Source organism: Trachypithecus francoisi, unplaced genomic scaffold (genome assembly GCF_009764315.1).
Source record: "Trachypithecus francoisi isolate TF-2019V2 unplaced genomic scaffold, Tfra_2.0 Lachesis_group0, whole genome shotgun sequence".
NCBI classification, from domain to species: Eukaryota; Metazoa; Chordata; class Mammalia; order Primates; family Cercopithecidae; genus Trachypithecus; species Trachypithecus francoisi.
Genome location: NW_022681453.1, coordinates 22913557 through 22938295, shown reverse-complemented (window position 1 = coordinate 22938295; position 24739 = coordinate 22913557). Strand labels below are relative to the sequence as shown.

General features: G+C 41.5%; 1 protein-coding gene across 2 annotated transcripts in view; it reads right to left on the bottom strand.

Moving 5' to 3' along the window:
• CACNA2D3 (calcium voltage-gated channel auxiliary subunit alpha2delta 3) overlaps positions 1-24739 on the bottom strand; it is a 967057-nt gene that overhangs the window by 244454 nt on the left and 697864 nt on the right. The window contains exon 14 of one of the 2 annotated variants that reach the window (XM_033210151.1): positions 15099-15116. The exons of the other annotated variant lie outside the window; for it this stretch is intronic. Within the exon in view, the coding sequence (XP_033066042.1) occupies positions 15099-15116 (18 nt within the window). The remainder of the gene's footprint in view (positions 1-15098; positions 15117-24739) is intronic. 2 annotated transcript variants of the gene reach the window in all.

Genomic DNA, 24739 nt, shown 5'->3' with positions numbered 1-24739 from the left:
CAGCAAACGGGAAAGACTCCCTACTCTCCTTTGTGAATGGCTATAAGAACGTCAGCTTGACAGCCATGTCCCCTTGCCACACAGAGAGGCGATGAGACTGAAAAAAACAAACCCACAGAGAGCAGGAGAGATGAATGTGTGTGTGTGTGTGTGTGTGTGTGTGTGTGTGTGCGCGCGCGCGTGCGCGTGCTGTGTGTATGATGGAGAAGAGAGAGAGAAAGAGGGAGGGAGGAAAAAAAAGAGGGAAAGGGCGGGAGGGTACCCATCCCTGAATGCCTTCATTCCCAAGATCACTTCCACCAATGCCCTTTTCCATTATTTTGTTGCTTGAGCCAGTAAGTTTTCTCTTTTAGCTCCAATGAGCATGAAATGGATTTGTGACTCTTAGAAGTGCCAATTTGGGCCATAAATGACCTAGGCAGCTCTAGATACCCACTGAGGTGGTCCCAAGTGCCATGTACAATCCACACAAAGGAGAAATTTCTAAGGCCAAAAAGGTCAAAGGGAAAAGGGTACCAACATTCCCAAGATGGGTGGTTGCGTGTCTTTCCCACAAGGGAAGAAATTTAGGTACCTGCAAAGTACCTGAATACTGATGGTAATGACCACTCTTTATGATGGTACAAAAGACTACTGTCACTAGAATTTTATGTCAAGCCTTCACAATGAGTAGAAGTTTGGCTGCTTCCCCAGTGGATCCCCATGGTGGGTAGCAGTTGTGGCTATGTGCTTGCTGCCTGGGCAGCCTCCACCTTTGAAGGACAGCTGTTTGGGTTGCCTTCTTCATATCTCTATTCAGAGAAAGCTTGCCAGGGCTGGTTGCAGAAGCCTCTATTTCTCCTGCAGCTGGAAGCCTCTGGGGGTGAATGCCAAGCTGCAGAGAAAGCAGGCAAGCTGGACCTGGAAGGCATCTGAGCAAGCCAAGGACAGCACTCTTGGCAGCCCATTTGAGGACTGCCAGGTGGTTTTCAGCGGAGCCTCCTGCCAGATCTGCTCAGCCCTGGAGGCTTGGGCTTAAAGGGAAGGTTGTGCACAAATGGTGAACTCGGCTCAGATACAGGACTGGCTCCAAGTCAAGAACAAAAGCTAATCCACTAACTCTCATCAAATATCATATTTCTTCTATATTTTGCTCCTCTTACATTAGTGTTTTGCTTTATTAACATTGATCAACATATTGATTATGTTAGTAAATAATATAATGCATAATACTATAATAAATATTTTATATGTGTGTGTATAACTTGTGAGTACACAGCTGTGTTTCTGCCGTCTTCCTTTCAACACCTGTGAGGAACCTCAACCTGCACTCTATGAAAAGACACTGCCACCATCTAGTGGCCGTCAGCATAAATTGCAGGCATGAAGTCCTGGACGACAAAAAGCTGTTTCCAGAGTATGGACCTTACCAACAAAAACATATCTTAGGGGCCAGGCGCGGTGACTCACGCCTGTAATCTCAGCACTTTGGGAGGCCAAAGTGGTGGATCACCTGAGGCTGGCAGTTTGAGACCAACTTGGCCAACGTGGGGAAAATCCGTCTCCACTAAAAATACAAAAATTAGCTGGTCATGGTGGTGGGGCACTCCTGTAATTCCAGCTACTCTGGGAGGCTGAGGCAGGGGAACTGCTTCAGTCCAGGAGGTGACCGTTGCAGCAAGCTGAGATCGTGCCATTGTGTAACGCCTAGACGACAGAGTGAGACTCCATCTCAAAAACTAAAAAAAAGGTATTTAAATGCCAGCTGATGCCATTTAGTTACCTACCCAACTGAGGCAAAGGCTGGCTGTTATCAATAAGTAGGTCTGATAATAACATTTGCCTTGACAGAAAAGTAGTAGTTCTAAGAGGTGGAAAAACACAGCTGTGCACATCTATAAATCAGATGAGACATTATGAAAAGAGAACCACTGATTCTTTAAGACACCCAGAATCTGGGCTGGGCGCAGTGGCTCACGCCTGTAATCCCAGCACTTTGGGAGGCCAAGGCAGGTGGATCATGAGGTCAGGAGTTCAAGATCAGCCTGGCCAAGACAATGAAACCCCATCTCTACTAAGAATACAAAAAATTAGACAGGCGTGGTGATGGGCGCCTGTAATCCCAGGTACCCAGGATTCTGAGGCAGAGAACTGCTTGAACCCGGGAGGCAGAGGAATTGCTTGAACCTGGGAGGCAGAGGTTGCAGTGAGCCAATATCACGCCACTGCACTCCAACCTGGGCGACAGAGTGAAACTCCGTCTCAAAAAAAAAAAAAAGAAGAAGAAGAAGAAAAGATACGCAGAATCTGAGAATGCGACAGGCAAGCACAGCAAAGGAGAGGTTCTTTCACACCCACTTTCTCAAATGCAGCTTGAACAGAAGGGACACCAACTCCTTGGCACCTGTGCCTCTCCCCATGAGCTTAAGTTTATCAATGACTTGGGAATTCTTAAGGGCCATTTTCTGGGTAGCACATAATAGGGTTAATGGGGTGAAGGTAGGAAGAAATGTCACCTATGTCCTGCAGTTTGCACACTCCATGGCAAGGAGAGAGGAAGACAACAGAAAACCATCAGAACAACTCTCTGTATGATTAGTTTGTGAGTACACCAGGGCGAAGAGCAGGGAAACGTACATCTGGAAAAGGGGATGTAAGCAGACGATGTGGCAATTTAGACACCTTCCCCAAACAAAACCTCTGCACCCTTCCCTCCTCCACCAGCCAAAAAAGTCTTCTGTACCTAACCTTTCAATGGTCACCTACCTCCACCACTCCCAAATCTCCCACCCCCTTCCATCATCACAACATCTCTTACCCTCAATACTGGGCAGACATGTCAGGGAAAGAATCTAGTAAGATTGTGCTGGGCATGTTCAGGAGGATGTTTTCTCTGGAGACACACCCCCAGTAGAGATACAGACACCCTTTGGAGGAAGAACACAGGCGAAAATCCACTGAAATGTGGGGCAAGGAAATCCTATTGCATCTCATGCCTGAAAACGGACCACAGTATTGATACTGCCTACTTTGCTAATGTTAACATCATCTGACTCTGGCTGTGGATTTTACTCTCATATTCTTTAGATTTCCACTACTGTTAGTGATAATCTTGAGGTTTGCTGATTGTGAGAGGTTTCATTGAGAGACTTTACAATAAGAATAAGAAACAAGAATAAGAAGTTAGTAAACCTTTCAAGTAACATGTCCTCTTGTTGTTCATTTGATTGTCTTGGTAAAATGTGTCACTAAATCCTTGAGAATACTACATAAAAGATATTTTGCTTTTAGCCAAAACATTTTCCCTCTTACTGAATCATTATTCCTTGCATTTGAGATTTGGAGATTCTGTATTCTTCTATGAGATTTCACTGCATTTTAACTTGTTTAAATACAAAAGTAAACAGATTTCCTTCTTTGAACTTTAACTGCATCTTGTATGAGCTAAATTGTTGAATTTGTTTGTTCTCTTTCTCTTCTTAACAAACTGAAGACAACTTTGTGAATATAATGCTGGACAATCTTGGAACATCTATATGAGAATCTAAAAACAGTCCTCTTCTCATAAAATTGTTATTATTCAGGAACATTTTGATATTCTGTCCTTTTGTTCCAGTGATTCTAGGATATGTCATTAAGCAAGGAATATGTTTTATGAGTAAACATCTAGATAGAGGGAGGATACTGCCTTTGACCAGGAACATATATAAATAAAGCCATGGTCATGAAAATATCACTGATTAACATATCTGAAAGCTGTCTTAGAAACCACTTTGTTGGTTTATTTGGGTATAACCTGCTTATTTCAAGAATGCCCAGGACTAATGACAATGAAAATTATCATGAGGCATTGGATTTTGGTCAATATTTATGATGAGCCGTGACACATAATTGACCCCCCATGGTGGCCAAATGTTCATATTTTCACAAACGTGGTTTAGACACCTCCAAATAGATGCCTGAAAACACAGGCAACTGTCAGAGCTTTGGGGCCCCAGGACAAAACCTTCTCCTTGTTTAAAGACCCCCTGAAATGCTGCTTCCTCCATAAAACCTTCCCTAACTAAGTGGAAATGAGAACCAGATGTTCTCAAACTTCACTACAAAGATAATCATATTTATTCTACAACGAAAGATATCATCTAGGACCAAAATTTGTGCAAACTATTAATGAAGCAAAGTCACTGAACACTGTGGCTGGAAGAAATACTGGGAATTGTGTAGAGCCTGTGAACTCCAAGGGCAGAAGCTGGGAAAGATTCTTCTTTTCATCCACAGCATTTAGCACAGAGCATGGTACACAAGACATGCTCAGCAAATGGTCCTTACATGAATTTATTCCAACACTATGCTTTAATTTATTTCATAAATGAGGCCCAGGGAGGAAAGAAGGCACAGAAAATCAGTACGGGATTCAGGCAACACTCTGGGGTTAATGCTCCCTCTTTCACATTATACAGCCTCTCCTTGCTCATGGCTTCTTCACTGAGTATCTTCATGTGTTTTGCCTGTATCAATGTGGTTGGACTGAGACTGTTAGGAAGTGCTGAGAAGCTGGTACACAATGTCCAGCTGATGTTACACCCATGAAGGAAAAGGACTTAAAAAAAACACAGCTTAGTTGAACACTGCAATGTGCTTAGCAGCACGGAGAAGACAAAAAGTAACAAGCAAACGGAAGCAAACAGACCTGCATTAACATGCTGGAGAAGGTCACTCAAACTTGCTGAGTCATTTTATTGATCTGTCCTTCCATCCTTCCTTCTGTCTATCCATCCACACGCCTACCTTTCCATATCCATTGCCAAATATCATTTGTCACTTGTTACCAAACATTGCTGTGAATGTTCTGCATCTACGTAGCCTTAAATTGAACCCTGACAAAGACCTTCCAAGTGCCTATGCACATTTTACAAGTGAAGTAGTTTAAAAGGCAAAGTACCTTGCTCCAGGTACAGAAAACAGCAGAATAGAGATCTGAGTCTTGGTCTACCTGATGTCAGAGCCCATGTAGTAACCACTCCACCCTCAGTCTCCTGTTTTGGGGTGCAAAGACAAATGCCATGTTTGGTCCTCAGGAGTTTAAAGTGTAATAAAGGAGGATGCAATCAAGCAAATCATCCTTTAAATAGGAAAAGTCCTTAGAGTTCTTAGAAGCATTAAGTGCATTATAGACATAAAGTGCCTAGCACTGTGCCTGGGACATCTGACAAGTGCAATTAATCTCATAAAGACCATTCCAGACTAGGCCAGAGAAACTCTTATGCTTCTTTGAAATCCAAAGATTTGAACTTCATCTGTCTTCTGAACTGCATAAACAAAATAGGAAGACATGTTTCCTTTATCCCATGATCGAATATCTTGGTTTTAACAGTTAAATAATATGAAAGCAGTTGGTGGGGGTGGTTAATTATAATATTATGATCGTAAATATTAAAGGAGATTAGGAAGGATGCACATTGGGAAGGAAGTTGTTATAGAGGAAGGGAGTCTGGGAAGGAGGGACAGATGCTTCAGAAGTACCCAGCCTGTAAATCATCTAATGTGTTCCAGGCCTGGGCAAATATGGATGGGTCCCATCCAAGCACACAGGGCTCATGATTCAGCAAGTGGTTCAATTTCGTGAGTCATTTCTGGAAAAAGAAAATCCATACCATGGCATTAGTCTTTGCTTGACATTTTCTACCTCATGAAACTTGGTTGGGTTTTCCAAAATCCTTCTAGTTAATTTGAAGGGATAAACATCTAACTTTTTGTTTTTTAACTTCTTGGTAGCACTGATGTACAGCATTGCACAACTGCTCCAGTTTACCCCAGAGGGTCATTTCAGTTGAATCCTTTGGCATGAGATGTCTGGCAGCACATCCGGAGCCATTCCTTCAGTTCTCATGGAAGTGGGCTACATTTGGGTTTGTAATGGATATATATCCATTAATTGGGGATGTGACCAGTGAATAACATGACTGGAAAAAGCATCAGGCAGTCGAACATGACCAGACCATTAAATACGTGGCTCAATTTACTAAGAAAAACTGAAAGGCAGTTTCTTCATTAAAATAATTAATTTTTTTAGTTTTAATGTGCACAAACAATACAGGTAGACAAATTTTGTCAGAAAATTAGATTTGTCAAAAAAATTTTGCCAAAAAGTAAAGAAAAGCTATGCATACGCATGCATGGTATGTGTGTTTTCTCTTAAGTAACTCATCATATTAATCTAGTATATCTTCCACACAGGAAATCCCTTCCTATGAGAACTAATAAAGTCAGATTAAAATCACTGATGATGATTTGACATTGATTGATACAGACTTGATTTATTATACTTTATGTAGATTTGGTTTTCAAATTAGTAACTAAATTGTATTGAATCTGATTTACCTCAGTGTTAAAATGGTGTTCTTGTGTCATCTTTCTCTAATGCAATCAGAAAATAAAATATGTTTATTTCCTGGGTTGCTTAACTCTTTATCTCATTAAGATACTGGCAGCTGTCCTTTAACTTGTTCTTTAGCTGGCCTCTTCCAATGCCTTGGCCGTAAAGTGTAGATTCATGCATTGTTGATTTCAGGAAACACCCCGTGTGTCAAGTGATGGATACAGGTGTTCTAAATCTACCAAGAAATACGGAAGAGACCCCAAAATGAAAATCCAACTCATTGAGTTCAAGATCAACTTTGTGTCAATAAAAATGACCTACAGAATTGTATCTAGAAGCAAGGAAACAGAACACTGAGTGTCCTGTGATGTCCTCTTCAAGAGCACCCAGGCTAAATATTGGTGATGCTGACATTAATATCATGGTATCCCAATTCAAAGGGCTTTATGAAATAACTTTTCTCAATCCTCTGCCTTCCCTTCTATGTAGAAGGAAGAAGGGTGTTTTTATATCTTTGGGGATGTAAGAATGACTGAGATGAAAACAACTTTTAATATTTCATTGTTTTTACTCAGATGTTTCCTTAACATTCAAAAGAAAAGGCAGTTTCATTGTAGCAATGTTGTGAGTAGAGTTTGTATTGTTTTAGCACCTTAAGAGAGTCATACTTTTTAACTGTGCTTGATTTAAATAAATAGAAAAGACTCACATATTTAAATAAATGAGAAGTTTTGAAAGAAGACACTGGATTTCTAAGACACTAAAAATTAAGTCTGAAACTAGAAAGCGTTGAAATGTAAGGAACTGTAAAATCAATTTTTGGTTTTCAACTTAACACCAAGTTCTTTTTGCCTATTTTTTAAAGAAACCATTTCTGCTTTTACTTTATCAAATGTGTCTGTATTAAACAAGGTGTAATGCTGCTAGCATTATTAATAATATTACTGCCCCTGCCATGGCCAACACTACCTCTCATTGAGCACGGGGTGTGGATGGATGGGCCCTGAGCAGGTGTTGTTCCTGTACTCTCAGGAAAATCCCACAAGGGACATGTCTGTACCCCAGTAAAACAAGAAAAACCAAGGCTCAGGACGATGGTATCCTGGTCCAAGGTTACCAATGAGAACTGACAGGTGGGGGCCTCCATTCCATGTCCAGCTGACTCAAGTTAGTCTTAAGAGCAATGGGCTTCTTTGCCTCACCTGTAGGAGTGGAATGCATCCCTTCTGCAATGATGAGTGCAATACCAGAGGTTACACAACTTGGTACAACAGTCCCCAAATAGCAAATTGGGCAGATGTCATTTTCACCCTGCTTCATTTTTTCCATTTTTAAACCAAGGTAGCCCTTCCCCCAACCAGAGGTGTGAGGAGGATAGGCAACACCTACCATTTGAGGTTCAGGTAGGGTGGGTGACCTCCATGGTTTAACCACACACCTGCCATTTTTTGTGGATTTTCCATGCTCAGATCAATGTCGCTCTAAGCATCTGACATGGACTGAGCCTTTGATTAAAGATTGGTAGAAAGATTGGTAGATCACCTTTGGTAGAAAATAAGGATTATTGATAAACAAAGGTACTTTTAGACTTGTCCCATGTAAGACAACCTACTGTTTATAAACCTTTGTCCTTCTGATTATAGCTGTGTGTACCAAGAATCAATGCATGTTATGTATGTGTATTTTTACAACAGAGTTTGGGTTTCCCACTTTTTCATTTGTTTATTTCTTGGGAGAGCTGGGCTTAGCAGACAATTGTTAGGTTAACTCTTGGTAGTCTATTTCATTTAGTGTATTTATGAGTAATACAATTAGTTCATTACTACAAATATAATCATTTACTTATAAAAATAATATATGTTCATCATATAGAATTTGAAATATGCAAAAATGTATTAAGAAAACAAAATAAATATTTGTTATCCTACCACTAGGAAATAGCCACTATTAAATATGGCTATGCATTTCTTTCCAATACAGTTTTGTACATCTGTTTGTACACACCCAGGCACACACACAACAGGAGCATAATGTACATAAAATTTTACATTCTGATTTTAAAATAATGTATTTTCTCACATTATTAAATATCCTTTTGAACTATGATTTTGTTTATGGCTTCTTAATATTCTATCTTTTGGAAGTTCAGTGACTTTTTCAACCACTTTCTCATTTCAGGTATTTTAGCTCTTCTTTTCCTCATTACAAATAAATTTGCAAGTCACTGACCAAATTAGGCTAGATTCTGCAAAAGAGGGTTATTGAGTCAAAGGCTGAAAGTGTGCAAGTTATTGGTATGTAGTGGTAATGTTTTATTGAAGGCTTTTATCAATTTTCATGCATAAAAGTGTGAAAGCTAAAAAAACTTTTAAAAAAGTTAATAATAAAATGGAATCTTGTGTTTTTACTTTGTTTTTTTTTCCTGAATAATCAGGAAAAATAGTATATAAAGCATAAAAATAGTACATAAACACTACAAATGTTCAAATAAATTTGAAAATGGAGTAAACCCTGATTTTTCCCTTCACACACAAGTAGACACACACTATGAGGTTGTTTGACATGAACAGATTATTTCTTTTCAATAAGAAATGCAAATAGCAGGCCAGGCACGGTGGCTCATACCTGAAATCCCAGCACTTTGGGAGGCTGAGGCGGGTCGATCACCTGAGGTTAGGAGATCAGCCTGGCCAACATGATGAAATTCTGTCTCTACTAAAAATATAAAAATCAACTGGGCGTGGCGACAGGTGCCTAAAATCCCAGCTACTCGGGAGGCTGAGGCAAGAGAATCATTTGAACCCGGGAGGCAGAGGTTGCAGCGAGCCGAGATCGCGCAATTGCACTCCAGCGCGGGTAATAAGATCAAATCTCTGTCTCAAAAAAAAAAAGAAAGAAAGAAAGAAAGAAATGCAAATAGCATCTTGCTTCCAAATGGAGCTCCATGGCCCCCCAGGAACCCACATGTAGCTTCGGCTGGAGTGCCTATGTGCTGCCCTGCTGGCTATCCTGCCATTAGGAAGCCAAGCGCTTTGAATCTGAGGGTCTTGCATTCATTTATTTATGGTCTCAAGTGCAAAGTTGGACAGGGCCATGGAAAAGGGGTCAGCCAAGACTCACATGGGTACACTTGCAAAGTTCACCTCCTTCCTCAGCAGCAGAGCAGCCCGTCTGGGTTGCCACAGACACATTCATACAGAACCATGGCAGAAAACAAAATACTAAGTTATATAACCATTGTTAGCACTGAGCAATATGCCATCACTCAGATTTCCACAGAGCCTCTCACACTGGCTATGGGAAAAGCTGAAGTGACTAGACTTGCCCTCTGGTTTCTAGCACCGTGGCTTTATTCACAAAATAGATCCAATAATTTAAACTGTAGCCCATTGTGCTGCTATCATTTTTCAGACTGTAAGTATATCAATCTTAACAGCCCCAGCTTGGGAATGCATATAAAAAGTACCTTACATGTTACTATAAAATAGTAAATGATAAGGAGAAAAACAGGGTTTTCAAAACAAGACATAATAGTTTACATGCAAAGCAAAGTACAGGTAAAAGCAAATGAATCATAAACCAGAACCAAATGTAAACAGTTATCGGTTCTCAGTTTTGTACTTCATTTGCATCAATTTAGATGGTTATATAACTGTAATGAAACACTAAAATCACTAGACCTGCAGTTCTACAAAAACAGCAGCTTTGCAAAGTTTCAATTTTCTATTTTCAATGACAGTCAATTCAACTGTTCGGAGTATAGAAGTCAAATGAGGCAAAGAATGATAAATGATGCCTCGCAATTGCTGAAATCTGATTACCCTGAGATAAGAGCTATGCAAAATTCTACTTGTATAAATTTGTACCTAAGGAATGAGAAAGAGAGAGAGACAGAGAAAAGAAAGAAAGAAAGAAAAGAAAGAAAGAAAGAAAGAAAGAGAAAGACTCCAGAAAAATGAATGCTTCCATTTATTCCTTCAAAATATAATATAAACAAGGAAACAAAGAAAATGCAAATAGATTCAGGATGCCATTTGCACTCAGGGGGAGAAATTAATAAAACAGTTCCATCCTGAAAGAAAGACCAAAAATCGACCTCCATTTAAGAAGCTAATTTAGGCACTCCTGAGTCCTCATACAAGTTAAGCAGCACAGAATATCACAGCAGGCATAGAACAACAGATCTTGAACCCTGCTGTGTTTGTTCAAGGAGGCAAGTTAAGCTATTCCTAACAGGAAACAAAACACGCGGTCGGGCTATTAAATAGGGATCATTTTGCCATACTGCGCAGCCCTGAATGCATCAATTGCTGTTCCAAACAGGATTAGAGATGTGGTTTGCTTTAACTATGGTTTTGTGAAAAATGCTTATGCCTACTCAAAATTCTCAGGCTGATATTAACTAATATGGTGTCAGGAAAGACATAGAGCACCTAGGAAACCTTTAAGAAATGGTCTTCGGTAAATTCCGAAATTGTGTGGATGCAGCAGAAAATGAAGGGAAAGGGTACCAGGGTCTGGACACGTTCATCCACATAAATAGCCACATTTGGAATTCCCCGAGGAGTATTTTTGACTTTAAACATTCAAGGCCCACTCTACGTTGATTAAACCTACATTGATTAAATTAATACTGCAGTGAATAACTGATGTTTAGCTCCTATAGACAGAACCTACGTGAAGAACAATGCAGCTAGAAAAATGGACTACTTTGTTCAATAGTATTACCATTGAACATACATTTGTAAATGGCTTTGGGTAATTCCGCTATGTTATTATCATAAAATCAGATCTCTTGGACATTTTTGTAGAAGTAAAGAAGAATTTTTAAAAGGCAGACATTTTTTACACATAGACCTCTCTTCACTGTTGAATTCAGGTACAATCAATCCACCAGAGAAACTGGTCCAATTTCTACTCAGAAGAATGAATTTGTGATGCCTTGAAAGTGCTGCATCTGTATTGCTACTTTTTTTTTAGTCAAAACTTCAGGACACTGCCTCCATATTTGGGAAAAATATTTAATATTTATCAGGTTCATCACCAGTTAGTGCCACTCCAATTTTATATCAAGGCTTGAAATTTATAGAGTCTAGGAATTATCTTGGAGATGCTTAAGAATCATAGAAAAAATAATATATATTTTTTCAAATTGTTGTTCTAAAACATTGTCATAAAGCACTAGAAGTAAAGTTTTGGAAGACCCTCAAAATATTAGAATCATGAAAACCATAATTTACAGACAACAGTCATTTAATGGCTGCTACACATAAGAGGGACACCCAAATGGGACATTTTTAGTTGCAGATCAGCCAAGAGATTAAAATAAGTATGTTTACAGAGACATAACTATTTAAAATATTTATAGAGAAAATAGTTGCAGATGATGCAAAGTCAGATTCCAACAAAAACACAGCACAAATGCAGACACCATATGGTCCAATGTACGCACTCACGACCTCATGTGAAAAGCAGGCCAAAGCTGTAGCGGCTGGGGGTGCCTCTCTTTCACCCCTGGAACAACAAACTCAGGGGTTTGGAAAGAGCTAATTGGAATCATGGCCACAGATGGGTGAAATCTATGGGTAATGTCAAAGGCATTAGGAAGAAACCTCTCAAAACAATTCTCCCTACATGTTTTTGCTTTGTTGGTATTTCAAGACCAATCTCCATTTCTTTCTGACTACATGAAGAAGGTGCAGTTAGTTCAAGCACAGAGTTTTGTTGTTGTTGCTTTGAGGTGGAGTCTCACCCTGTCACCAGGCTGGAGTGCAATGGCATGATCTTGGCTCACTGCAACCTCCGCCTCCCAGGTTCAAGCAATTCTCCTGCCTCAGCCTCTCGAGTAGCTGGAACTATGGGTGCGTGTCACCACGCCCAGCTAATTTTTGTATTTTTAGTGGAGATGGGGTTTCACCATGTTGGCCAGGATGGTCTCGATCTCCTGACCTCGTGATCCACCTGCCTCAGCCTCCCAAAGTGCTAGGATTACAGGTGTGAGCCACCGTGCCCGGCCCAACCACAGAGTTTCTAATGAAATGGGGGTAGCACCCATACCTGCTGGGCTCTTTTGCCCTCTCCCAGTTATTCATTAGGCTTGAGTCAGAATCACAAAACACTGGGCAGAGGTCCCAGACCACCCCTCACATATGACTGTTCTCTTGATGTGCTCTGAAGCACCAGGGGTCAAGTTAAGTCAAGTGGTAATGAGAACTCTACATTTTGAGGGTCTAGCATATGCTAGGCTCTGTGCAAGGAACAGATAAGAGAAGTAACTTTCAAAACAAAAGTGGAAAGTTAGTTTATCATTCTCCTTAAATAAATAAAAACATGTAGGCTTACAGAGGTTAAGTAACTCACCCATGGTAACAAGTGGATGAAGGCTAAAATGGAACCACCACATTCCTTTGCTGGTCAAGCAGCAAGACAGTAAATCTAAGGAAAGTTGACACTTGCAAGAACCTCATTCTTCTAGCAAAGGCCTCTGCAAGTGTCACTGAGGTAATACTGGGGAAGGGGTGGGAAGGAGAGTTGGGGGCAGGCATGCTAGTACATCACCAGGTGGAGACTTGCAGGCTTCGGGAGGATGCCTTCAACCTGTGGTGCACCCCTCCCTCAACTCCTCTTACCCTCCAGTCTAGATACCTGAGGTTTATTTTCAAACTCATTCTTCAAAGAACTGAATTTCCCAGAAACTACCCCCAAAGGGTTCTGAAACTATGTCGCATAGATCTGTTAATATTTTGTAAGGTAGCCTTTCTCTATTTTAACAGAAAAAAGACAATTTCTAGCCATGATAGGAAAAGAAGGCAAAGCTATTCCTTTTCACACAGGGCTACACAACAAGTCCCTTGGGATGTCTGACATCATTCGGAGACAGGAAAAAAAAATTAGAAGCCAGCTGAGGCATCTTCCTTGACTCTGGACTTTATATGACCACAATAAAATGTTCCATTTTGCAGGGCATATGATGTGAGTCAATACATGATGATAGAAGAAGCTAATGCAATGAAGTAACTGCTACTGAAGAATTACATAGCCCAGCAACACTTGTTCTTCTATATTCTGTGTTGCTTTGTTTTGAACTTCGTTTTAAAATTCTATGGCTGGCTGGGCACGGTGGTTCATGCCTGTAATCCCAGCATTTTGAGGCTGAGGCGGGCAGATCACCTGAGGTCAGGAGTTCAAGATCAGCCTAGCCAACATGGCGAAACCCTGTCTCTACTAAAAATACAAAAATAAGCCACGTGCGGTGGTGCATGTCTGTAGTCCCAGCTATTCGGGAGGCTGAGAAAGGAGAATTGCTTGAACTTGGGAGGTGGAGGTTGCAGTGAGCCGAGATCACACCATTGCACTCCAGCCTGCATGATACAGCGAGACTCTGTCTCAAAAACTAAACTAAAATAAAATAAAATTCTATGGCTGATGGCACCTCCAATTCATGAAGTTTTTCTGTAACAGGAATACTTTGTATATGCACTGGTGGAAATTTGATGAATAAATGTCAATAAGTGGAAGCTGGTCCATTTTTAGGCACAGAATTTGTGAAGTCTCTCTATCAAAAAAATTCAACTGTAGGTGATTAAGAAAGCATGTCCTATCAAAGACATTGAGCCTTCCAAACAATCTGAAATTCTGACCATTTATTTACCCTGGAAGCTGTTGTAAGCCTTGAATACTTTAACTTTTAATGAAGTGTTCAGTCCTTTTTTGATGGCATTGAAGTGTAATCAAACATTACCACAAGCCAAGTCACACACTAGCATGTCTTGCCTTGTTTAAATACCTCAAATATATTTGAGTAATTGTGTAATGATTTCTAGGCCTCTGGTTGTCCATATGGTCTGAACAGACTGTCTTTAGTAGAGCAGTTGTGCTCTCTCTCAATGAGAAGGAACCAAATCATCTTTGCTCTAAACTGGAGAGCTTAGGAGATGCTGTTTAAATTTCAGGGTGACGTCCTACCTTAACTCTTGAAACACAACATCTGACCCCCAGAAATTGCTGTCTTCCAGAAGTCTTGCTTATGTTTGTGAAACACACAAGAACAATGCAGCAGGCACTGAGTGACATATTTTATGACATAAATGTCCTTAGGATACGATGACATGCTATGAGGGTGACACAGCAAAGCCATCCCTGCAACCACATGGAGTCTTTCTGGACAGAGAACATTCTAGATGGTGGAACTAGATCATCTCAGACAATGAGGACCAGTGAAAGGGTCTGGCCATTGGCAAGAAATTTGCTCTCATGGTCTCTGGGATGATGAGGCCAGCAAAGGAGCTGCTGATTTTTACAATTAATAAAATCCAAGAAGAGTTTTCAGAGATTTGGCTTAGGAGCCCCGAATTTAGACTTGGTTACCATGCCTTACAAATTACTCACATTATTTGTGTCCCTAAAAATTATCTCAGAGAAGGCCTGGAATGCTATGTTGGAAGGAATGCCCCAAACTTATTATTGACCTATTATTTGATAATTCTTAGAGAAACAGTTGGGCATGGGTTCACCTCCCAATCACTGGCCACCATAGGGTCCTTTGGAGGGACTAACTCAGCAAAGGAGCAGTGGACAACTGAGTCTGCTGGCCTCTCTGTTCCTGCCCAACTTCAGGTTTCTGAAGCTGTGGAAGAAAACCATTTCACTGGTCATTAACAGTGCCAAATGTACAACACCATGGAGGCATGCACGACTCGTGAGTTCTGGGGTGACTGGAATGTGACAGAAGAGAATTTACCTTTTGTGCCTGAGGGAGCTGAAGGGGGGAAACAAAACAAAACAAAAAAGAAAAAAGTTGATCATTATACAAGTAATTAAGATTAACGGTAAAACTTCATTTTGTTGCCATTTGCAAATAGAGAAACCAAAATGGGGAGATGAGTGTAACAGAGGCAAAGCAAGTTATTTTTCAAAACAAAACTACAGTGCTGATTATTTGACCTGCTTTCTGAATTTGTGGTATCAACAGTTAATCTACGAGCTTTCCAGCATGTGTTTTGGGAATCACCACATCCAAAGCAGCTGATAAGTTCCTATAAAGCTGGAACCAAGGCTCTTCTATCCAGTAATCCAAAGGGCACAATTCCATGACCTAGTTCCTTCTTCCTTTGACCAGCAGTTTTCAACTGGACGAGGGCTATCTGGAGACATTTGGGGTGGTCACAACTACGGGGTGAAAGGGAAGGGAGCGAGAGCTGTTTGCCTCTAGAGGGTAGAGGCCAAGGGATACTGTGGAACATCTTACAATGCACAAGACAGTCCCCAACAAAAAGAAATTGCCCAGCCCATATATCCATAGTGCCAAAGTTGAGAAACCCTGCTGTATATAAAGGTAAGACTGTTAGAGAAATGCTTGTTTTTAAAGTCAATTTTTCTTGCTTTGTAGCATATTAACTGTTCCCTTTATTGGTGGTTAAGGAAGTATGCACAAGCATTTGTGCATTTAAAGTAAAGCTGATGTTCTAAGAACAAGGAAAAGGCAGTCAGTCAATCCATAAAGTAAGACATAACAGCTTTCCCAGTGGCACAGGCAAGGAACTGAAATTAATAGGTATGTGGAAAAAGATGAACATTTACGAGACATATTTGTCTATATTTCTGTGTTGAGAGTATTAGGCTATGGTTTAACACCACAGTATTATGACTGCCATTATAGCATGTAGTGTTTTTGAAAAGCATTTTTCTAATCTGGAATGGAATTAACATTATCCATGTATTAAATACTCAATCTAAGAATTACATCATTACCAAGATTTATTTTTCATCATAGGGACTAACATTTATCAAGTATGAACTTGTCACCAGGCACTTTGTTACGTCCTTGTATTATCCCATTAAATCACCGCAACCTAATGCTAGGTATTCCTATTTTACAGAGGAAAACTAAAATGGAACTTAAAAGGTTAAGTAATTATACAATGTCCCATAGATAAAGAATTACAGGACTGTGCTGCCCGACTTTAGAACAGACAAATTCAACTCAATTCACAAATAAATAAAGACCCCAACACTTGGGAATTGTGATAGTAAATTTGCTCTCTGTCTCTCTAGAGCTTATGACATCAGAAGTGCTAGAAAATACAAAGCAACTAAATCAGACATCTTAAGGTCTCCACTTGAATCATCAGACTTTCCCATTCTTTTTACTCTGGGAAGAATGCTTTCTCTTCTGATACACGAAGAACAGGGCTCTCTTAAACTTGTCCTAAATCCCTGCCTCTATGGATGGAGCCCACAAAGAGCAGAACCAAACAAACAAGATGTTTTGGATCTCAGAGATGTCTCCAAAATGGTATTGAGAATGTCTATGAAAAGCAGATTCCAACTTCTCCAGCACTCAATTTCCAACACTTTTATCTTACACAGGTCTCCCAATTTAAGAAGACAGAAATACGAGGATGTTTTCCTGATTCGTACCTCCTAGTTAAGGCTGAATTATTCAAAAAGGAAGCTCATGAGCTCCTCCAGTGCTTTTCAAGAGTTCAGAAAAAAATGGACCACGAGGTGAGAAACTGAGTTTAAAATGAGGAATCACTTTTAAAAAAGTTTCTCAAATATTAAACATCTTTTCACACAACAGAAACGAAACCTTGGATACATGAACATTGTGGAAGGAAAAATGTATATTTTCTTAGGAAAGTGTTTGTGCTGAATCACAGCTATGTCCTGTGAAAGCAAGGGGCCATGAGTATGACAAATGTTTGATGGAGTGCAAAATAAATACCAAAGTGAAGCCCTGCACAAACTGCTGGACTTTGCAGGCCTCTTTGACAGGAGAGCTGCCCTTTCTTTCTCTCTCTCTCTCTCTCTCTCTCTCAATTTTATCTTTGTTGAGCAGGAAACACCTCTTTTTGACTCATCCATTTAAGCACATGGGAAGAAATCCTGGGAAGGAAAATGACAGACCAGGTCTTTGTGGTGATGTCCTCAGTTTAAGACTGCCCTCAACCTCCCCGCAAAACATATATTTTCCTCAAGCAATAACATAGGAGAACAAAGAGCAACTTTCCTACTGGAGCTTTGAAATAATGTAAATTACAGCTTGTGATGCCCTCAGCTGGCTGGACCTCTCTGAAGGAGTCTCAGTGTAGAATAGTACACATTTACATCAGATCCTCTGTGGCCACAGATGCTGCTGCTGAGAGCTGGCTCCCCAACACATCACCACCCAGCATTTATGACTTGCGTGCAGGCCCCTGCCCTAGGGGCCAGATCAGCCAGACACCTGGTCCGCTTTGGCCTCTGGCTCAAGTCTTGAGGCACATGCCTTCCAGCCTGTGGCCAGTGTGCTTGTCTGTAACTTGGATGATGGAGAGAGGGCTGGGGAATGGCCAGGTCTTGGATGGCTGCTAGGTTTTGCCTCAAGAACCAGCTCTGGGCCGGGCGCAGTGGCTCAAGCGTGTAATCCCAGCACTTTGGCCGAGATGGGCAGATCATGAGGTCAGGAGATTGAGACCATCCTGGCTAACACGGTGAAACCCCGTCTCTACTAAAAATACAAAAAACTAGCCGGGCGAGGTGGCGGCGCCTGTAGTCCCAGCTACTCGGGAGGCTGAGACAGGAGAATGGCGTGAACTCGGGAGGCGGAGCTTGCAGTGAGCTGAGATCTGGCCACTGCACTCCAGCCTGGGTGACAGAGCGAGACTCCGTCTCAAAAAAAAAAAAAAAAAAAAAAAAAAAAAGAACCAGCTCTGACTAATTAGCAATGGCTAGATGAAAGGCTATGTTGAGAAGGATCCTGAAGTCATGCCTGAGTTTCACTGGAAAGAATTTTATCACTGGCCAGGTGCAGTGGCTTATGCCTGTAATCCCAGTACTTTGGGAAGTCAAGGTGGGCAGATTGCTTGAGTCCAGGAGTTTGAGACCAGCCTAGGCAACATAGTAAAACTCCATCTCTACAAAACATACAAAAAAATTAGCTGGGAATGGTGGCACATGCCTGTAGTCCCAGCTACTCAGAAGGCTGAGGTTGGGGGAATCACCTGAGCCCAGGATGTTGAGGCTGCAGTGAGCCCTGATAGTGCCACTGCACTCCAGCCTGGGCAACAGAGTGAGATCCTGTCTCAAAAAAAAAAAAAGAAAGAAAGAAAGAAAGAAAGAATATTATAACCAGATAGCAGCATTTGTTATAAATAAGAAATGGCAAAACATTTCCTGCGCTTTTTCTCTATAGTTCTGAGCACAACTCTAGTGACTATGCAATTTTTTTCATGTCATGCCTTTCTATCCTGCTAGGTCACAAACTCCAAGAGGGCAGAGAAGGCATCTTCCCCATATGTATGTGTGAAGTCCTCTAATCTGTAACTGGTACTTTCCTTGTTAAATAAGCTACCTTATTACTAGGATAAGCCCAGAGTTGATGCCAAGGAAAGATAATCGGGGTAACTGCCTTGAATCTTTGAATCAACACCCCACCACCACCATGTTAATCACCCAAGCTGATGGCCTTCAAGAGAAAACTATATCTGCTAGAGGAATAGATTTGAAACTTACATTCCCACATGCCTGGTGTAGGTGTCTGTCTATGAGTGACTGTCTCAGTGACTCCTGGATATGCATAAAACCAGCCTGGGCACTTCTTGTCATCATGAGGCCCCACATGAGGTGACATCTCTTCCTCAACACACGGGGGAGATGTTTTCTTCTTCAAAGCCACCTTGTCACAGGCATTGCCAACCAGGCTCTGCCTTGCTGGGTCTATTTCCTCATTTACTCCATGAGGGGTCTGGACAGGCAGCATTGGGTTCCTTCCTGGCCCACCATGCAGATTGTAAGATTCTCTGTATAACTGAATACATCCTCAAGTCATTTTTCCAAAAGAAGGATAAAGAAAAAAGTTGTAGTGTACTGTGTGGGTTTACACACTCCTAAGGAAAAGCTGGGCGCAGGATACATTTCCGGTGACACTTCACATTCAAACATGGAGAGTGTGTATTCAGAAGGGAATGAAGGAGAGGAAATGATGAAGATAAAGGTGACAGCAGTAACAGAAATACTCACTGTTGATTGGACTTTTTCCTTAAACCAGGTACCTGGTTAAATGATTGATCAGTTTTAGCTCTTTTGCTTTTTGTAGTGAATCTCGGGATTAGATATTTGTATCTTCTCAGTTTATAGGTAAGGAAGCAGACAATATTTAGAATGGTTAAGTATCTAACCAAGGTCACCTAGTCAGGAAATGTTCCTGTTGAAAGTTAAGGACAAGGCTCTGTGTGGACCCACATCTGCTCCAACCAGTGCTACTTCTCACACGACCACACAGTAGCAGCACAAACCCCACCCCCAAAGGACTTGGGGACCTCATGGGCCATTCCATCTGGGCAACCCATAAAAGAAAGCAGGGATGAAAAATCCTGGCACCATTCCTTATGGAAGAGTCTGGATGGAGGACAGAGAACCCAGCCACCATGGTTTTCAACATGTGGTGTATCAGGTGAATGGTACAGCACGAAGATTGTCCATGCCCTCTCACACATTTGTTCTGTCCTCTCATCCTGGAACTCTTCCTAAACTCCTCTCCACTTGCCTGGCAAACACCTATTTCTCTGGTCAGTTTTCTGTGTCTCAAAAAAGACTTGTTTACCCTCTCTTGTCATATGCTCTTTTCGCAGGCCTTCATAGTACCACATACCTGCAACTGGTAGCAAAGTTACTGCCATGCTGCTTTTCTTTTTTGGTACCAGAAACCCCAATTTTAGCCAAGCTCAGCTAAATGACTCTATTAAAGATAGGGGCGGTTAAGTGGGTTCGGTCATGGCCAATGAGATATGCATGGATGTGGCTCTTCCAGATGGTGTCTTTAAAAGGACTCCCTCCATCCTGCTGCCAAGAAGGTGGATGTGATGGCTCGAGCTCTAGCAGTCATTCTGGCCTATGAGGTTATCTTAAGGCTGACAGTAATGCACTAGGACACTGAGGACAGCAGTAATGACAGGTGATTACGATAGCTGTGACATGCTATCCACCATTCGAAGTGCTTTACCTATATTAACTTATTGAAAACTCACAGTAATCTTATTAGGTAAGTTCTATTATTACTCTAATTCTGCAGATGTTCAAACTATAAGATCACAAAGCCAGAGAGCAACAAAGACAGAATTTGAGAAGGAAGACTGGTGAGGAGGCTATTGAATGGTCTAGATAAGAACTGACGGAGTCTGGGTGCAGTGGCTCATGCCAGTGGTCCCAGCACTTTGGGAGACCAAGGTGAGCAGATCACCTGAGGTCAGGAGTTCGAGACCAGCCTGGCCAACATGGCGAAACCCTGTCTCTACTAAAAATACAAAAAAATTAGCTGGGCATGGTGGAGTGTGCCTATAATCCCAGCTACTTGGGAGGCTGAAGGAGAACTGCATGCACCTGGGAGGCGGAGGTTGCAGTGAGCCAAGATCACGCCACTGCACTCCAGTCTGGGTGACAGAGTGAGATGTCATCTCAAAAACAAAACAAAACAAAACAAACAAGCAAACAAACAAACTGAGGGAGAACAGGATTAGCGCACACTGGTGGCGTGGAGGCAGCAGCAGGCAATAGTCTGACCCTAGGTAGAGTTGAGAATCAAGATGATAGCCTGGATGATGATAGGAGAGACATCAAAGATGTGACCAAGGTTTGACCTCGATAAATGCAAAAATGGAGCTGCCATTTACTGAGAAGATGAGCATGCGAGAGGCATACTGAGAAGATGAGTATGGGAGAAGCATAGTTGAGGAAAAACAAGAAATCAGTTTTGTCTAAAGTTAAGAAAAGTTCAAGATGTCTCTTAGGCTTGCAGGCAGAGGTGTAGGGTAGGCAGCTGGAAATATGAAGCTCATGTCCTGGGAGGAGGCCTGAGCTTGGTTACTGTCTGCATGTAGATGAGGTTACCGAAGAGGTGAATGCAGGCAGAGGACAGCGAGAGCCCGGAACTCAGTCATGGACATCCCACCAGGGACAGCCCATGTGATGAGGTGGGGCCAACGCACGCAACCTGTGAGGAACAACAGGTGAGGCACAAGGAGATCTGAGGAAGAGCTCTGAGGCCCCGATAAACTTATTTCAAAAACAAAAATACCCACCGAGCAGAAGGACATGTTTTTGTTTTAACTCTCCTAATTCACTCCATTTCCACCTCAGAGTGTCACACAGAGCCATGGGGGTGATCGAGGGGACATCTAGTGCTCTAGCTCAACGACGTTCCAAACTTGAGTGGACTCTTTTTCAAATATAAAACTCCAATTAAAGATCTATTGATCAAAACAACACATTTCACCATGAAATATGTAAAGACCAAATAGGAAACAAAGTATTTTCCTGCCAACTGTGTAAAACAAAAAAAGCCTGGCCTACATATGTTTATTCCATTTGTAAAACTGGCCCTTTGCCTCGGGCCTCATGAATGAATGATCAATCCCTGCTTGCTGCTAAGGTTCTGTGTGTTCATTTTTTTCCTCGTGGATGCTTGCACGAATAATCTTCCATTCTTCTTCACTAAGCAATGTGGATAAAGATCCCTACTCTACTACAGAGCAAAGAAAGTTCTGTTAAATGGCTCAAACTCTACAACCTATGCCAAGGGGTCTCTGATGAGCTAAGAATTGGCAGCGCAGGTTCTGTCTCACATCCATCCACTTCTGCCACCCCACACAAGCCACCACTGCTGCTTATCTGGTCTCTCCAGGTTCACTCCTGCCTTCCAATCTAATCCTTCCTTTACATGGCACCCAGAATAATCTGAAAGTATAAGCCTGGTACTTGGCAGCCTGTTCTTCAAGTCTTACTTGCCTTAAAGCCTTTGTGGGGCTCTTTCCTCTGATTGGTTAATGCTCTGTCCCCACAACTCCATGTCAGTTCTCTGACTACCTCACTTACCTGCCTCACTGATTCCCTCCCCATCTGTCAGATCTCAGCTCTGATAGCACCTCTCTTGGCAAGTGTTATTATCTCTACCCCAAGTGTCTTTCTATAACATCATCTTGTTTATTCCTGTCTTAGCATTTGTTGCCCTCTGTAATCTTCCTGTTTACTTGTTTAGGTTTTTTGATGACCTCTCCATATAAGATCTACCAAGGGACTGTATCTACCTCATTCATTGTTGTATTCCTAGGAATCAGACCTATGTCTGGCCCTAGGTAAGAATTAAGTGTATATTTGTTGAAAAGAAGTAAAAGAAGGGAAAGAGGGAAATGGGAAAGAAAGAAAAAAAAGATCAGGGAGGGAGAGAAAAAGAAAACAGGAAGAGGGGAGAGAAGAAGGAGGAAAGGGAAGGAACGGAGGAAGAGAGGAAGAAAGAAAGAAGGGAGGGAGGGGGAGAAGGGGAGAAAGAGAGAGAGAGAGAAACAGAGAGAGAAAGGAAGGAAGGAAGGAAGGAAGGAAGAAGGAAGGAAGGAAGGAAAGAAGGAAGGAAGGAAAGAAGGAAGGAAGGAGAGGGAAAGAAAGAAAGAAAAAGAAGGAAGGAAGGAAGGAAAGAGAGAGGGAGGGAGGGAGGGAGAGAGGGAGGGAGGGAAAGAGAGAGAGAGAAAGAAAGAGGGAAAGAAAAAGAAAGAAAGAAAGAAAAAGAAAAAAGAAAGAAAGAAAGAGAAAGGACAGAAGGAAGGAAGGAAGGGAGAAGGAGAGAAAGAGAGAAAGAGAGAAAGGAGAGCAGAAGGAAAGGAAGAAGAAGAAATAAGGAAGAAAGGAAGAAGCAATAAAGGAAACAGTGCCTTGGAGCTTGGTAGACCAGCTTTCAAATACTACCTCTACCACTTAGTAGCCATAAGAACCTGGACAACAATATAGTGTCTCTGAACACTAGAGGTCTCATCTGTAAAACAGTAGTAATAACATTATTTCAAGAGATTAATGTGAGGATTAAACGAGCTAATGCATATTGAGTCTTTACAAAAACAGCTGGCCCATAACAGGTGCTGTTTTTATCCCTTGACTTTGTAACCTCCAGCGTATTTAGGGCTGGCTCCAATCTGAGAGCATATGAGAGGTTACACTAATCACCAACCTCATGGTCCACAGGTGATCCTACAGACCTGGTATCAGAACCCCTCTCACTGAGCCATTGCTACATCACAGTGGGTTAGTGAAGAAATGATAGGGTCTGAGCAAGGTATTAGGCAGAGTGTGACTCCTATCTCTAATAATAGTGTTATTACTACAATTTTACAGATGAGAAATCTAGAACACTTGTCTCTTTATGTTCATTATCTAACCCCTTTCCTTCAGAGCATCCCTTGCCCTAGGTAAGAGGTCAAGCCCCATGATGTGGACATTACTCAGAACCAAGCCGTCAACTCATCACTTTCCCTTGGCCACAGCAATTGGCTCAGGGTAGACGTGTGACCTAATCAAGACTTTTCAATTACACCCCTCTCCCATTTTTCCCCTGCTAGCTTTCCTCTTGACTAGAATCTGGGAGGAAAGACCTAGAACTAAACTACTGGGGACAGATCATCAAATAGGCCTGAGAGTGAAGCCAACAGCAGGGAGGGCATGGCAGTGAGACAGCAGAGCTCGGCACCCATGGTGTCTTCTGACCCCACATCCACGGGACCTAGCTTCTAATGGCTTCCAGCTCAGTACAAGCTGTTCGAGCATCTTGAGTGAACTGAATTTTTCTTATTATTTTCATAGAAACTTGCAGTTGGCCATCTCTTAGGTACACATCATAGCAGATCACAAAGAGATTTTACTTGTACAAATAAAGGGATTCAACAAAATATTTCCATAACTGTTTGCTCAGCTTCAAAAATACTCAGGAGTAATTTCCACAAAAGATTTCCAATGCTATGCATGAAATTTCCTTACAAACACATAGGGGGTCATATTTCTCCAAAGTCTAGAAGCTATTCTGGTCTTTATAATAATATTGGATAGGTCAAGGAGACAAAAGGTATCTCTCTGAACACCCTTCTCCTTGGAATCTTCTCCCCTCCCTATCCCGGCTTTCCCATGAAGGCCAGTGTACTACTTCCTTCACTCCATATTCCTTCTCTAGCTCTTTAAATGTGGGCACCCTGTTGCTCACTCCATAATCCCTAATTGAGTGACCTCCCCCAGTTGCACGGTTTCAGCTAACCCCTTGCCATTATGGTGATGTTGAAGCAGGAAGAGGACAAAAGAGTAAGAACAGAGGTAGAGAGATAACCCTGCCGGGGGAAGATAAGATAAAAACAGGGTCAACAAAAGCAAACAAACATAGCTGACTTTACTACTTTAAAACTATTCATGTCCTCATTCTAATTTTTGCTGCATATGAGTAAGTCCTTCCAATTTTGTTGGAAAGACTTAGGGGTAAAATGGTATCTATGTATTCCAAATTTTGTTGCTTTTATGAATTTGGGTATTATCTTACCAGGACATATATAATTTAAGTGATTTCTCAATCTCTAGTTTGGGGTATGGATGGGA